This window comes from Vigna unguiculata, chromosome 3 (assembly GCF_037176805.1).
Source record: "Vigna unguiculata cultivar grain cowpea cultivar isolate G323 ecotype 2 chromosome 3, ASM3717680v1, whole genome shotgun sequence".
Classification (NCBI taxonomy): Eukaryota; Viridiplantae; Streptophyta; class Magnoliopsida; order Fabales; family Fabaceae; genus Vigna; species Vigna unguiculata.
Genome location: NC_140794.1, coordinates 34,552,504 through 34,569,014, shown reverse-complemented (window position 1 = coordinate 34,569,014; position 16,511 = coordinate 34,552,504). Strand labels below are relative to the sequence as shown.

The following is a 16,511-nucleotide window of genomic DNA, read 5'->3' as shown; positions in this document are numbered from 1 at the left end:
ATGGAGGCATTGAGAGAGGAAAATTCTCGCCTTAGGCAGAAGATAGAAGCAGACCAAGCAGCTGGGGAACCCTACCAACCTCGGTCAAGGGCGGATGTCCCCCCAAACTCAAGGGTCACTGCCCCTCCCCACTCAAGAGTTGACATCCATCCAACTGAAGACGAAAGTGAGTACAGGCCCACCGGGCCAACGACAGGAGGTAACTACAGCTCCTTCGCGTCGAAGAGGAATCGCCGCCACCCCTTCATAGATGGGATCACAGAAACTCCCCTACCCCATAAATGGAAAGCACCCACCGTGACGTATGATGGCACAACGGACCCAAACGAGTTTGTATCTATTTACACCAACCAAGTGGGGTTATATTCAACGGACGATGTCGTCCTATGTAAATCGTTTTCAGTAGCCCTCAGAGGATCAGCTTTAGAATGGTTCATGAGCCTTCCTCCCTACACCATTGACTCCTTCACCACGCTTACCACCACCTTCACCACCCAGTTCGACACAAGTCGTCGCCACGACCTCACCACAATTGCCCTCCTCATTCTCAGGCAAGAGGAGGGGGAACCTCTCCGAGTTTTTATCGACAGATTCGGCGCCATAGCCATGAAAATCAAGGACCTCACCCCCAATCTCATACTGATGTACATGATGACCTCCCTCCGTCCGAGACCCTTCGCTGATGAATTAGCAATGCGTCCCCCCATAAGCATGCAGGAGCTTAGGAAGAGAGCAGCCATGTTTATCAGAGTCGAAGACATGAGGCGATACCAGAGTAACGCTCAAACCCCTTTAGCACACACCAACATCAGGAAACCCAATAAAGAGCCCCCCCCCCCCCCCCCCCCCGCGTGAACAGAACCGCCCGATGGAGCGAAGACCCGCTAAGTTCTCCAACTACGCTCCCCTGAACGCACCCAGATCTCGCATACTCGATGAAGTGCTGCAAGCCGAACTCATCCCCCCGCCCAAAAAGTACCAAAACCCACCTAATGCGGACCTGAGCAAATACTGCCATTACCATCGCAACAACGGCCATACGACTGATGAATGCGATACCCTGCGAGACAAGATAGAAGAACTCGTGCGAGCCGGACATCTCAAACATTACATAAGAGAAACCGGGGAAAGTTCTCACAGACCTCGGTATGAGAGGAATGACAATAGGCGAGTCAAGCGACGAACAGACCGACGAACTGAGCGTAGAGAGCCAAGAAGAGAACCCGCAAGAACCCAACACACAGAACAGCGAGCGCCAGCCCAACAACAACCCAGGCGAACCAACGATAGACCACCCTTACGCGGAACAATCAACACCATATCTGGTGGGTTTGCCGGAGGAGGGAGGTCATCCTCGTCCAGGAAAAGGCACCTAAGAGCAGTCCAATCAGTACACGCTGTGTCTGGCAGAACGATAAGAAGAATGCCACCCATCACCTTCTCAGACTCAGACTTTCAAGGCACCGACCCCAACCAAGACGACCCCATGGTCATAACTATAGAAGTAGAAAACTTCGCGGTCAAGAAAGTGCTCATCGACCAAGGAAGCTCCGTGGATATCTTATATTGGAAAACTTTCAACAAACTGCAGATACCCTTAGCCGACCTCACTCCCCATAGTGAACCAATATACGGTTTCTCAGGCGAAGGGGTCCCAACCAAGGGGTATATCGACCTCCACACAACATTTGGAGAAGGAAGGCAAACGAAAACCATACCCATTCGCTACCTAGTTGTGGAAGCACACACATCTTACAACATACTTTTGGGAAGACCATCCATCAACGCCTTGGGAGCCATCGTATCCACCCCGCATCTCGCCATGAAATTCCCATCCTCGTAGGGTGACATAATCACGGTACACGGCGATCAGCGCGCCGCCAGGGAATGCTATATAGCAAGCCTAAAACTTCCCCACCCACCCTTGACAACCCACAATGTCGAGCAATCCCTCCGCTTCAATTTCAAAACGTCCAACAATCAAGCAGAATACGAAGCCATAATAGCCGGCCTCAACCTAGCACGCGACGTTGGCGCAAAGAAGCTACTTTGCAATGACAATAGGCGAGTATCAAGTCAAAGACGCCTTGCTCTCGCAATACTACCACGCGGTAACCGCCTTAATCGAACACTTCGAGGCTTTCAAGATCAAACATGTCCCCAGAAGTAACAACACCAGAGCCGACATTCTCTCAAAGCTTGCTAGCACCAAGAAGAAGGGGCGATACAAGTCGCTTTTGCAACACACCCTAAGCATACCCTCCATCGAGCAAACCAATCAGTGCCTCAACATCACCACAACCGGCACCTGGATAGAACCTTTTGTCACATACCTCGAAGACGGAACCACCCCGGCAAACGTAGACAAAGGATGGACCCGGAAAGCGGCACGCTACATTTTAGTCAACAGTGAACTATTTAGACGAGGCTTCAGCAGACCCTTGCTCAAGTGTGTCACACGCGAGCAAGCCGAATATGTCATGCAAGAAATACATCAAGGAATTTGTGGCTATCACTCGGGTCCCAAGACCATGGCCGCCAGGATATTGCGAGCCGGCTACTATTGGCCGACAATGGAGGGAGATTGCACCACGTATGTTAGGAAATGCGTTCAATGTCAAAAGCACGGCCCCGTGACGCACGTACCCCAGGAAGAACTCCACCACGTATCCTCACCATGGCCATTCTCCAAATGGGGAATGGACATAATCGGGCCTTTCGCACCAGGGAAGGGCCAAGTCAAATTCCTACTTCTTGCCGTTGATTACTTCTCCAAGTGGATCGAGGCAGAACCCCTTGCCACCATAATTGCCAATCAAGTGCAGCGTTTCGTTTGGAAGAGCATCATCTGCCGTTACGGTATCCCTCACACAATCATAACTGATAACGGCCGCCAGTTCATAGACAAAGGCCTCAGCGAATTCTACCGCAACTTGAAAATCACACACATCACCAGTTCCGTCGAGCACCCCCAAACAAATGGCCAAGCGGAAGCTGCAAACAAAGTCATCCTCGGCCAACTCAAGAAGCGGCTTGACGGGGCAAAGGGAAAATGGCCAGACAAGCTCCTCGAAGTACTTTGGGCATATAGATGCACGCCCCAATCCTCCACCCACGAGGCACCATACACCCTTGTCTACGGCACCGATGCTATGATTCCCGTGGAAATCGGACAACCATCCCTACGCCAGCAACACCATAACGACCAGACCAATGACGATTGTATGAATACCCATCTCGACCTTCTATACGAAGCACGAGAAAAGGCATGCATCCAAGATCTTGCGACCAAATTAAGAGTCGCTAGAAGATACAACTCCAAGCTCAAACCACGCTCTCTCCACAAGGGTGACTTAGTCTGGAGGATGACCAGCAAAGCACGGAAACACGAAGGCAAATTCTCACCAAACTGGGAGGGCCCATTCCGTATACTAAAGGACGTCGGCAAGGGAGCATACCGTCTGGAGAAACTTTCTGGAGAACCACTACCCAGCACCTGGAACATTTCACATTTAAAGTTGTATTTTAGTTGAGCAATACTTGTAATTGGATGTACTCTTTCCTCCCCTGGCATTTTTCCCTAAGGAGGGTTTTGGCCAAGGAAGGTTTTAACGAGGCATCCCCCACCAATATATCAAGAAATCCATTACTCAAGATTGTCCTGTTGCAATTCCCAGCCACTACTCTAAGTGCCGCTGGTCGATATTAAAACTAACATTCCCAGCCACTACCCTAAGTGCCGCTGGTCGATATCAACCACTAACATTCCCAGCCACTACTCTAAGTGTCGTTGGTCGATATTAAAACTAACATTCCCAGCCACTACCCTAAGTGCCGCTGGTCGATATCCACCACTAACATTCCCAGCCACTACTCCAAGTGCTGCTGGTCGATAGTAAGAACTAGCACTCCCAGCAGCTACTCTAGGCACCGCTGGCCGTTATCAAGAATTAACGTTCCCGGTCACTAGCCCAAGTATCGCTGGTCGACATCTATTCAAACACAAGCAAAGGTCTAAATGCCGCTAGTCGAAAGCCAAAACAACTCTCCTACACCGCTATCAAGAAGCCAATTTACTAGGCATGACATACCCACCCAAGCGCGTCATATAACGAATAAGCGAATCACGTCACCATTTAACCAACCGCGTGAATACACATACACAAACCTTAACTAAGCAAGAAGTATAACAACATACAGCATAAAACAGCATATGAATAAACAAACTTAACATTAATTTCCAAATAAGTTCCCATTACAAACCAATACATAGCGGCCCTTTCCAATTAACCCAAAAAAAGAGAGGCATCCAACCACAAACTAAAATGCAGTTCTCATAACCACATTACAAAGTCACAAAGATGTCGGCGTCCTCGCCCCCAAAAAACAAAAAACAACCTACTCCTCCCCCACACCATTATCCCCATCAGCAGCCTCGGCTTCGACCTCTTCACCCACATCTTCCTCGTTAGAAGCACGGTCATCGCCAGCATGCAGTGAAGTCGTCATTAAAGTCCCCTCCTCATCCCGCGCTACCTCCTCGCCCTCGGCAACCGCCTTCAGTTTGCTGATCTCTGCCACGTCCAACATCTTGTTATCATAGATGTCTAAATTTACGTTGAAACGACAGTCGGTGACAGAGACCTCTTTATACAAAAACTCCGCTTGCCTCAGCGCCTTCTCAAAGCCCTTCACATGTTCAGTATACACGGCCTGCTGTAGGCTGCTAATCTCGTCAGCCGCCTCCTTAGACTCCACTTTCCTCCTCGCCTGCAACTCATCTACCTCCACTTGCTTTAACTTCAATTTTTTCTCTGCAGCCAACACGCCTACCTTCAACTTCTTCACTTCCGCCTCCAACTTCTTCTTCTCCTCATCCCACGTACGTTGATCAAGTTCCACCTGCACCTTCAAGGCAGCCAGCTCGTCGGCCAATTTCTTCTTGTCACCTGCAGCTATCTCTTCCTGCATCATGGCCGACAACCGACGCCCCAACACGAGCCCATGAGACGTATACTCGTTCCATGCCCTCATAATCAGCCCAGGGTCGGCGGCCTCAACAAGTGCAACCTCCGGGTCCGTTAGCTTAATCTCCACTCCCTTCCTCATCTGCACCTTCGCCTTCTCAAATCCGCCCAAGTCTGGGTTGTTAGACCCACCAGGCGCAACACCTCCCGTTTTGGCAAGAGCCCTTAACCTTTTCCGATCCTTACCAACCCCCTTCAGTTTTGAAACCGCCGGTCTTTTCGCAGCAGGACAAACCGTCTCCACCACAGGACCCGCCAAAGCAGCCGCCTTCGAAGAACCCTCCCCTTTCGAAGAAGCCGCTAACTGATCCCTGATTTTAGCAAATAAATCTTCTGAAGCCCCCACTTTCTTTGCGTAATGAGCCATCACACCTGCAAAAACGCAACACCTTCAGATTAGTCCAACACAAGAACCCATATGGTTACAAGAGAATATACCACAAACATCCCGCCCCGGATCATCCGTCAAGTAGCAACACACTATCCACTTCCCGGGGGCCCTAGGCGGCAATCTCTCCAAAACTTCTACAACCCGCCTACTGCTCGCATCCAACGTATCCCTACACACCACCTCCAACTTAGTAGGCGAACTCGTCCAATACAGCGGAAACCTCGCCACACCCGCCCCATCCAAGTACCACGGCTCATGCCCCAACTCCATCCTCACACGGAAGAACCCATCTTTAAAATTCTTGAAAGATTGGGTGAAGCCATCCAACACACAACTCCTTGGTCTGCCCACCAGCGACAACCAACTACACGGATCCCTCGGCCTCGTCACATAAAAATACAAGAAGCTCTCAGCTGTCGGCTCTAACCCAAGCGCCCTACACAACAGTCTGAACGCTTGCAAGCTACCCCAGCTGTTCGGATGCAACTGAGTAGGCGCCACGTTCAGAAGCCTCAGAACGCCCATCGTAAAAGTATCAAACGGCAGCCGGATATGCAACTTCACGAACATACACGAATACATGTAAAAAAAGTCAGAAGAAGCCCCCTCTCGCCCATGGCAGACACACTCCACGGCACTCACCCGCTCCACTCTCATCGTGTCCGGATCGAAACCCCTCTCAAAAAGGTATATGCTATTTAGCCAGGATTTAAGCAGCCGAGACCATCTATACTTCGAGTAACAATTCCTAACACCCTCGGCCACCCAAAAGTACCCGTCCCGCTTCGGCCATAGAGACTCGGCATGCTCGCTTGGCGGGTCCTCCCGCACCTCCCGCTCCACCTCAACCCGCAAAGACTCAGACGAGCTGCTGAGAAACTCCAACCTTAATTCTCCATAACTCGCATCAGACTCCCCGGAATTAGAACCATGAGAAGAGGACGACATACCTTCACAATAAACAACACGGCCAATGCACGCAACTATGCTCAATTCTCTGTCGCTTCCCCTCTTCGCAAATTCAAGAACGTAGCTACTATGTGACCCAACCACCACCCACGAGCCTTAAATAACAGGCACGCACCCTTTCACATCCCACACCAAACAGTACAAGCCCAAGGCCCAAAACCCTTCGAAAAACGCACCCTGGCGCGAAATAGTGCAACCCAAACGTCGCATCAGTTAAATGCACCCTGACACCCCTGCAGCACATTCTGACAGCTACCTACAAACTCCCACTCACCCCTGAAAATCACCCAAACCGGCACATACATAGCGGCCTCTCCGCAACAAAGCCCCTCCCAACCGTCATCTCGTAAGTCTTTACCTCACTCCGTTTCCTCAAGACTGGGAGGCTGGTATAGCCATAGGGCATGCGACCTTAACCCACAAATGAAAATTGCAAAATGGCCAACACCGGTAAGTCTTTTCGTCAATATCTCCTCAAGACTGGGAGGCTGATGTCCCAGCCCAGGTACACGGCACCAGCACACACGCCAACCGCATACCTCATGAAACACCCAATGACCGCCCACATCGCATTATGCCATTGAAGGTCCCAACCCCTAGTACACGGCCCCCAGCAAAGCCTTGTGGCCGTTTACTCAACCAAAGTCATGCCAGCCTGCATGCATTACCCAAACACCCTCCCTAGTACACGGCCCCCAGCAAAGCCTTGTGGCCGCTAACTCCAAACCCTGTGGCCGCTTACTCCAAACCTGGTGGCCGCTTACTCCAAACCCTGTGGCCGCTTGCTCCAAACCCTGTGGCCGCTTACTCCAAACCTGGTGGCCGCTTACTCCAAACCCTGTGGCCGCTTGCTCCAAACCCTGTGGCCGCTTACTCCAAACCTTGTGGCCGCTTACTCCATGCCTTGTGGCTGTTTACTCAACCAAAGTCATGCCAGCCTGCATGCATTACCCAAACACCCTCCCCAGAACACGGCCCTCGGCGACCACCATACCCCACGTTACAAATATCTCTCCACCAAGTAGCCCAGATCCGCGACACAGCCAATCAGCCTCAAAGATCCTCATAACCGAGTACCGAATACCGAAAACCCCCAAAGGATCCTCTGGTAATTTCCCCCCTAAGAAGCACTGGATCCAAGAATAGCCAAAAAGGGATGATTGGGCCAGAAAGCCCATCCCAGGTAGGACCCACAGGTAAAATAGTATAAATAGCACACTGTTCCATGCATTGGTTACGCAATAAATTATTCAAATACTCTGACATCACCAGTGCTGACTTAGGCATCGCAGTGTCTTTTGCAGGTCTCCTGCTCCGCCCCCGGAATTGCCCTGAAGCAATAGAAGAAGGACCGAGATCAGCCATCCGAAGCCTCCAAGTGATTTGTGAACTACAACCTCTGGCCCCGTAAGAACAAGAGCTTTAATCATCAGAATTACAAATGACACATAAATTTCAATATCATCCCGCTTAAAGGTATTAATTAATGGTCCACTCAAGCTAATGACGATCCGCTACTTAATGTTTGATTGTAACTGAATTTAAGGCTACCAAAAGTCATCAACAAGCTTTGAGCAAAGGTCCTCTTGATCTTCCAAAGGTTGGTTCTTAAGTTGGCATATGGACCCTTATTTCAACTTGAAGATAAAGCAAAACTAAAGCCCATTAAATGGTTAAGCACAAACACAATTTGGTTAGCCAATTTTACAAAGCATTGGGCCCTTATTTAAATAAAAGAAACTGCATCAACACGGTGCATCATTCATCCACCACTTGACCCATATGCAATTCACATCATACCCTCCTTCTTCGAGAAGATTTGTCCCGAATCTTAAGACACCAGTTTTAATGTAAGTTTATTATGATCTTGTGAAGGACTTTTATTTTTTCACAAGTTGAAACTAATTCTCTTCTTCCAGGATCAAATTCAACTTGATATTTGTTACTTTCCAATGGTTGCAATCTGTCGATAACATTTCTTGGCAACAGTACCCCACCTTGATATGTAACAATAAATAATTCCATGCATTGTGTATGACGAATTTGCTTCTTATCGACGGACCAAATGCATAATAAAGCACTATGAACAAGCTTCCTTTTTAAACATGGAAGTTGGTGTGTTTCGTTCACATGCTTATCCTTTCGTTCCTGTAAAATGCCATCACAAACTGTAGAAGAAAAAACATTGACGAATAAACTTTCTCTAGTTCCATTTCTTTTACTTTATTTTCCCTTCCTTCTGCAGTTTATATTACTTCTTTTTCTATTCTTTCTTTTTCTGTTTTCTCCTTCAGCCTACGTTGATCCTTAATGACTTATCTTGGTGTCATAAATTTCTACTTCTTTTGATGTCCCTCAGTCCTCAAATAAAGGGAACTTTCATCAAGATCGGGTGTTTTAAAACGAAACCATGCCCCATCCCAAAAGAAGATGACAAGAGTCCATGGGAGCAATATCACATAATACTTCTTTCACACATTGCCATGTACTGAATTTGATCCATGCTTGATCTTGATGAAAGGTTGCTGGTAACTGGAGTTTCTCCACCAATCTTTGGCTCACAACATTGTCTTTGCTTCCGTAATCGAATGCAACTAAACATGGATGGCCTTCGGTTAAACACTTTGTATAATAAACTTCCTTTCCTATTCCAAATCTAGATAGCCAGGCTCTGAACACCAAATGATGTGAATCCACAGGGTTCGATTCGTTTGACTGATCTATCATTGTTGGAATGCTAACAAGCAAGAAATTTGAGAAATTATTTAAAACGAGAAAATGGAAACATAAAAGAAGATGGAACGGAAATTGATAGACATCACACTTCCGGGAATGGAAGATAAGCCTAAGAGTTGAAGCACACAAGGGGATAAAGGACCTTTGATTAAAGTCATGGATTCTTGAATCACTCAAGAACTTAGGAGAATCACTCTCACTAAGATAGATGAGATAAAACTCGTTTATTTTCTGAATAAAACTCAGCCTGACCTCATTGATGAAAATGGTTCAACTTATATAGGAGCTTTAACCATCAGAATTACAACTGACACATAAATTTCAATATCATCCCGCTTAAAGCTATTAATTAATGGTCCACTCAAGCTAATGACGATCCGCTACTTAATGTTTGATTGTAACTGAATTTAAGGCTACCAAAAGTCATCAACAAGCTTTGAGCAAAGGTCCTCTTGATCTTCCAAAGGTTGGTTCTTAAGTTGGCATATGGACCCTTATTTCAATTTGAAGATAAAGCAAAACTAAAGCCCTTTAAATGGTTAAGCACAAACACAATTTGGTTAGCCAATTTTACAAAGCATTGGGCCCTTATTTAAATAAAAGAAACTGCATCAACACGGCGCATCATTCATCCACCACTTGACCCATATGCAATTCACATCATACCCTCCTTCTTCGAGAAGATTTGTCCCGAATCTTAAGACACCAGTTTTAATGTAAGTTGATTATGATCTTGTGAAGGACTTTTATTTTTTCACAAGTTGAAACTAATTCTCTTCTTCCAGGATCAAATTCAACTTGATATTTGTTACTTTCCAATGGTTGCAATCTGTCGATAACATTTCTTGGCAACAGTACCCCACCTTGATATGTAACAATAAATAATTCCATGCATTGTGTATGACGAATTTGCTTCTTATCGACGGACCAAATGCATAATAAAGCACTATGAACAAGCTTCCTTTTTAAACATGGAAGTTGGTGTGTTTCATTCACATGCTTATCCTTTCGTTCCTGGAAAATGCCATCACAAACTGTAGAAGAAAAAACATTGACGAATAAACTTTCTCTAGTTCCATTTCTTTTACTTTATTTTCTCTTCCTTCTGCAGTTTATATTACTTTTTTTTCTATTCTTTGTTTTTCTGTTTTCTCCTTCAGCATACGTTGATCCTTAATGACTTATCTTGGTGTCATAAATTTCTACTTCTTTTGATGTCCCTCAGTCCTTAAATAAAGGGAACTTTCATCAAGATGGGGTGTTTTAAAACGAAACCATGCCCCATCCCAAAAGAAGATGACAAGAGTCCATGGGAGCAATATCACATAATACTTCTTTCACACATTGCCATGTACTGAATTTGATCCATGCTTGATCCAGATGAAAGGTTGCTGGTAACTGGAGTTTCTCCACCAATCTTTGGCTCACAACATTGTTTTTGCTTCCGTAATCGAATGCAACTAAACATGGATGGCCTTCGGTTAAACACTTTGTATAATAAACTTCCTTTCCTATTCCAAATCTAGATAGCCAGGCTCTGAATACCAAATGATGTGAATCCACAGGGTTCGATTCGTTTAACTGATCTATCATTGTTGGAATGCTAACAAGCAAGAAATTTGAGAAATTATTTAAAACGAGAAAATGGAAACATAATAGAAGATGGAACGGAAATTGATAGACAACAGACTTCCGAGAATGGAAGATAAGCCTAAGAGTTGAAACACACAAAGGGATAAAGGACCTTTGATTAAACTCATGGATTCTTGAATCACTCAAGAACTTAGGAGAATCACTCTCACTAAGATAGATGAGATAAAACTCGTTTATTTTCTGAATAAAACTCAACTTGCCCTCATTGATGAAAATGGTTCAATTTATATAGGAGGTTTAACCATCAGAATTACAAATGACACTTAAATTTCAATATCATCCCACTTAAAGCTATTAATTAATGATCCACTTAAGCTAAGGACGATCCACTACTTAATGTTTGATTGTAACTGAATTTAAGGATACCAAAAGTCATCAACAAGCTTTGAGCAAAGGTCCTCTTGATCTTCCAAAGGTTGGTTCTTAAGTTGGCATATGGACCCTTATGTCAACTTGAAGATAAAGCAAAACTAAAGCCCATTAATTGGTTAAGCACAAACACAATTTGGTTAGCCAATTTTACAAAGCATTGGGCCCTTATTTAAATAAAAGAAACTGCATTAACACGGCGCATCATTCATCCACCATTTGACCCATATGCAATTCACATCAGACCCTCCTTCTTCGAGAAGATTTGTCCCAAATCTTAAGACACCAGTTTTAATGTAAGTTTATTATGATCTTGTGAAGGACTTTTATTTTTTCACAAGTTGAAACTAATTCTCTTCTTCCAGGATCAAATTCAACTTGATATTTGTTACTTTTCAATGGTTGCAATCTGTCGATAACATTTCTTGGCAACAGTAGCCCACCTTGATATGTAACAATAAATAATTCCCTACATTGTGTTTGACGAATTTGCTTCTTATCGACGGACCAAATGCATAATAAAGCACTATGAACAAGCTTCCTTTTTAAACATGGAAGTTGGTGTGTTTCATTCACATGCTTATCCTTTTGTTCCTGTAAAATGCCATCACAAACTGCAGAAGAAAAAACATTGACGAATAAACTTTCTCTAGTTCCATTTCTTTTTCTTTATTTTCCCTTCCTTCTGCGGTTTATATTACATCTTTTTCTATTCTTTCTTTTTCTGTTTTCTCCTTCAGCCTGCGTTGATCCTTACTGACTTATCTTGGTGTCATAAATTTCTACTTCTTTTGATGTCCCTCAATCCTCAAATAAAGGGAACTTTCATCAAGATGGAGTGTTTTAAAACGAAGCCATGCCCCATCCCAAAAGAAGATGACAAGAGTCCATGGGAGCAATATCACATAATACTTCTTTCACACATTGCCATGTACTGAATTTGATCCATGCTTGATCCAGATGAAAGGTTGCTGGTAACTTGAGTTTCTCCACCAATCTTTGGCTCACAACATTGTTTTCGCTTCCGTAATCGAATGCAACTAAACATGGATGGCCTACGTTCAAAAACTTTGTATAATAAACTTCCTTTCCTATTCCAAATCTAGATAGCCAGGCTCTGAATACCAAATGATGTGAATCCAGAGGGTTCGATTCGTTTGACTGATCTATCATTGATGGAATGCTAACAAGCAAGAAATTTGAGAAATTATTTAAAACGAGAAAATGGAAACATAAAAGAAGATGGAACGGAAATTGATAGACATCACACTTCCGAGAATGGAAGATAAGTCTAAGAGTTGAAACACACAAAGGGATAAAGGACCTTTGATTAAACTCATGGATTCTTGAATCACTCAAGAACTTAGGACAATCACTCTCACTAAGATAGATGAGATAAAACTCGTTTATTTTCTGAATAAAACTCAGCTTGCCTTCATTGATGAAAATGGTTCAAGTTATATAGGAGCTTTAACGATCAGAATTACAAATGACACATAAATTTCAATATCATCTCGCTTAAAGCTATTAATTAATGATCCACTCAAGCTAATGACGATCCGCTACTTAATGGTTGATTGTAACTGAATTTAAGGCTACCAAAACTCATCCACAAACTTTGAGCAAAGGTCCTCTTGATCTTCCAAAGGTTGGTTCTTAAGTTGGCATATGGACCCTTATTTCGACTTGAAGATAAAGCAAAACTAAAGCCCATTAATTGGTTAAGCACAAACACAATTTGGTCAGCCAATTTTACAAAGCATTGGGCCCTTATTTATATAAAAGAAACTGCATCAACACGACGAATTAGGCATCCTCCATTTGACCCATATGCAATTCACATCATACCCTCCTTCTTCGAGATGATTTGTCCCAAATCTCAAGACACTAGTTTTAATGTAAGTTTATTATGATCTTGTGAAGGACTTTTATTTTTTCACAAGTCGAAACTAATTCTCTTCTTCCAGGATCAAATTCAACTTGATATTTGTTACTTTCCAATGGTTGCAATCCGTCGATAACATTTCTTGACAACAGTACCCCACCTTGATATGTAACAATAAATAATTCCATGCATTGTGTTTGATGAATCTGCTTCTTATCGACGGACCAAATGCATAATAAAGCACTATGAACAAGCTTCCTTTTTAAACATGGAAGTTGGTGTGTTTCATTCACATGCTTATCCTTTTGTTCCTTGTAAATGACATCACAAACTGTAGAAGGAAAAACATTGACGAATAAACTTTCTCTAGTTCCATTTCTTTTTCTTTATTTTCCCTTCCTTCTGCGGTTTATATTACATCTTTTTCTATTCTTTCTTTTTCTGTTTTCTCCTTCAGCCTACGTTGATCCTTACTGACTTATCTTGGTGTCATAAATTTCTACTTCTTTTGATGTCCCTCAGTCCTCAAATAAAGGGAACTTTCATCAAGATGGAGTGTTTTAAAACGAAGCCATGCCCATCCCAAAAGAAGATGACAAGAGTCCATGGGAGCAATATCACATAATACTTCTTTCACACATTGCCATGTACTGAATTTGATCCATGCTTGATCCAGATGAAAGGTTGCTGGTAACTGGAGTTTCTCCACCAATCTTTGCCTCACAACATTGTTTTCGCTTCCGTAATCGAATGCAACTAAACATGGATGGCCTTCGGTCAAAAACTTTGTATAATAAACTTCCTTTCCTATTCCAAATCTAGATAGCCAGGCTCTGAATACCAAATGATGTGAATCCAGAGGGTTCGATTCGTTTGACTGATCTATCATTGATGGAATGCTAACAAGCAAGAAATTTGAGAAATTATTTAAAACGAGAAAATGGAAACATAAAAGAAGATGGAACGGAAATTGATAGACATCACACTTCCGAGAATAGAAGATAAGCCTACGAGTTGAAACACACAAAGGGATAAAGGACCTTTGATTAAACTCATGGATTCTTGAATCACTCAAGAACTTAGGAGAATCACTCTCACTAAGATAGATGAGATAAAACTCGTTTATTTTCTGAATAAAACTCAGCTTGCCTTCATTGATGAAAATGGTTCAACTTATATAGTAGCTTTAACCATCAGAATTACAAAAGACACATAAATTTCAATATCATCCCGCTTAAAGCGATTAATTAATGATCCACTCAAGCTAATAATGATCCGCTACTTAATGGTCGATTTTAACTGAATTTAAGGTTACCGAAAGTCATCCACAAACTTTGAGCAAAGGTCCTCTTGATCTTCCAAAGGTTGGTTCTTAAGTTGGCATATGGACCCTTATTTCAACTTGAAGAGAAAGCAAAACTAAAGCCCATTAATTGGTTAAACACAAACACAATTTGGTCAGCCAATTTTACAAAGCATTGGGCCCTTATTTAAATAAAAGAAACTGCATCAACACGGCGCATTAGGCATCCTCCATTTGACCCATATGCAATTCACATCATACCCTCCTTCTTCAAGATGATTTGTTCCGAATCTTAAAACACTAGTTTTAAGGGAAGTTTATTATGATCTTGTGAAGGACTTTTATTTTTTCAAAAGTCGAAACTAATTCTCTTCTTCTAGGATCAAATTCAACTTGATATTTGTTACTTTCCAATGGTTGCAATCCGTTGATAACATTTCTTGGCAACAGTACCCCACCTTGATATGTAACAATAAATAATTCCATGCATTGTGTTTGACGAATTTGCTTCTTATCGGCGGACCAAATGCATAATAAAGCACTATGAACAAGCTTCCTTTTTAAACATGGAAGTTGGTGTGTTTCATTCACATGCTTATCCTTTTGTTCCTGTAAAATGACATCACAAACTGCAGAAGGAAAAACTTTGACGAATAAACTTTCTCTAGTTCCATTTCTTTTTCTTTATTTTCCCTTCCTTCTGCAGTTTATATTACTTCTTTTTCTGTTTTCTCCTTCAGCCTACGTTGATCCTTACTGACTTGTCTTGGTGTCATAAATTTTTACTTATTTTGATGTTCCTCATGCCTCAAATAAAGGGAACGTTCATCAAGATGGAGTGTGTTAAAACGAAGCCATGCCTATCCCAAAAGAAGATGACAAGAGTCCATGTGAGCAATATCACATAATACTTCTTTCACACATTGCCATGTACTGAATTTGATCCATGCTTGATCCAGATGAAAGGTTGCTGGAAACTGGAGTTTCTCCACCAATCTTTGGCTCACAACATTGTTTTCGCTTCCGTAATCGAATGCAACTAAACATGGATGGCCTTCGGATAAACAATTTGTATAATAAACTTCCTTTCCCATATTAAATCTAGATAGCCAGGCTCTGAATACCAAATGATGAGAATCTACAGGCTTTGATTCGTTTGCCTAATCTATCATTGTTAGAATGCTAACAAGCAAGAAATTTTGAGCAAAGGTCCTCTTGATCTTCCAAAGGTTGGTTCTTAAGTTGGCATATGGACCCTTATTTCAACTTGAAGAGAAAGCAAAACTAAAGCCTTCAAGTTCCATTTCTCTAGTTCCATTTCTTTTTCTTTATTTTCCCTTCCTTCTGCAGTTTATATTACTTCTTTTTCTGTTTTCTCCTTCAGCCTACGTTGATCCTTACTGACTTGTCTTGGTGTCATAAATTTTTACTTATTTTGATGTTCCTCATGCCTCAAATAAAGGGAACGTTCATCAAGATGGAGTGTGTTAAAACGAAGCCATGCCTATCCCAAAAGAAGAAGACAAGAGTCCATGTGAGCAATATCACATAATACTTCTTTCACACATTGCCATGTACTGAATTTGATCCATGCTTGATCCAGATGAAAGGTTGCTGGAAACTGGAGTTTCTCCACCAATCTTTGGCTCACAACATTGTTTTCGCTTCCGTAATCGAATGCAACTAAACATGGATGGCCTTCGGATAAACAATTTGTATAATAAACTTCCTTTCCCATATTAAATCTAGATAGCCAGGCTCTGAATACCAAATGATGTGAATCTACAGGCTTTGATTCGTTTGCCTAATCTATCATTGTTAGAATGCTAACAAGCAAGAAATTTTGAGCAAAGGTCCTCTTGATCTTCCAAAGGTTGGTTCTTAAGTTGGCATATGGACCCTTATTTCAACTTGAAGAGAAAGCAAAACTAAAGCCCATTAATTGGTTAAACACAAACACAATTTGGTCAGCCAATTTTACAAAGCATTGGGCCCTTATTTAAATAAAAGAAACTGCATCAACACGGCGCATTAGGCATCCTCCATTTGACCCATATGCAATTCACATCATACCCTCCTTCTTCGAGATGATTTTTCCCGAATCTTAAGACACTAGTTTTAATGTAAGTTTATTATGATCTTGTGAAGGACTTTTATTTTTTCAAAAGTCGAAACTAA

General features: G+C 42.9%; 1 protein-coding gene across 1 annotated transcript; it reads left to right on the top strand.

Annotated features, from left to right (window-relative positions):
• The first annotated feature begins 868 nt into the window (after positions 1 to 868).
• Positions 869 to 1,843, top strand: LOC146887765 (uncharacterized). The gene has a single exon (XM_085670385.1). It carries the CDS (start codon positions 869 to 871, stop codon positions 1,841 to 1,843), a length of 975 nt encoding a protein of 324 aa, XP_085526511.1.
• Positions 1,844 to 16,511: the final 14,668 nt, after the last annotated feature.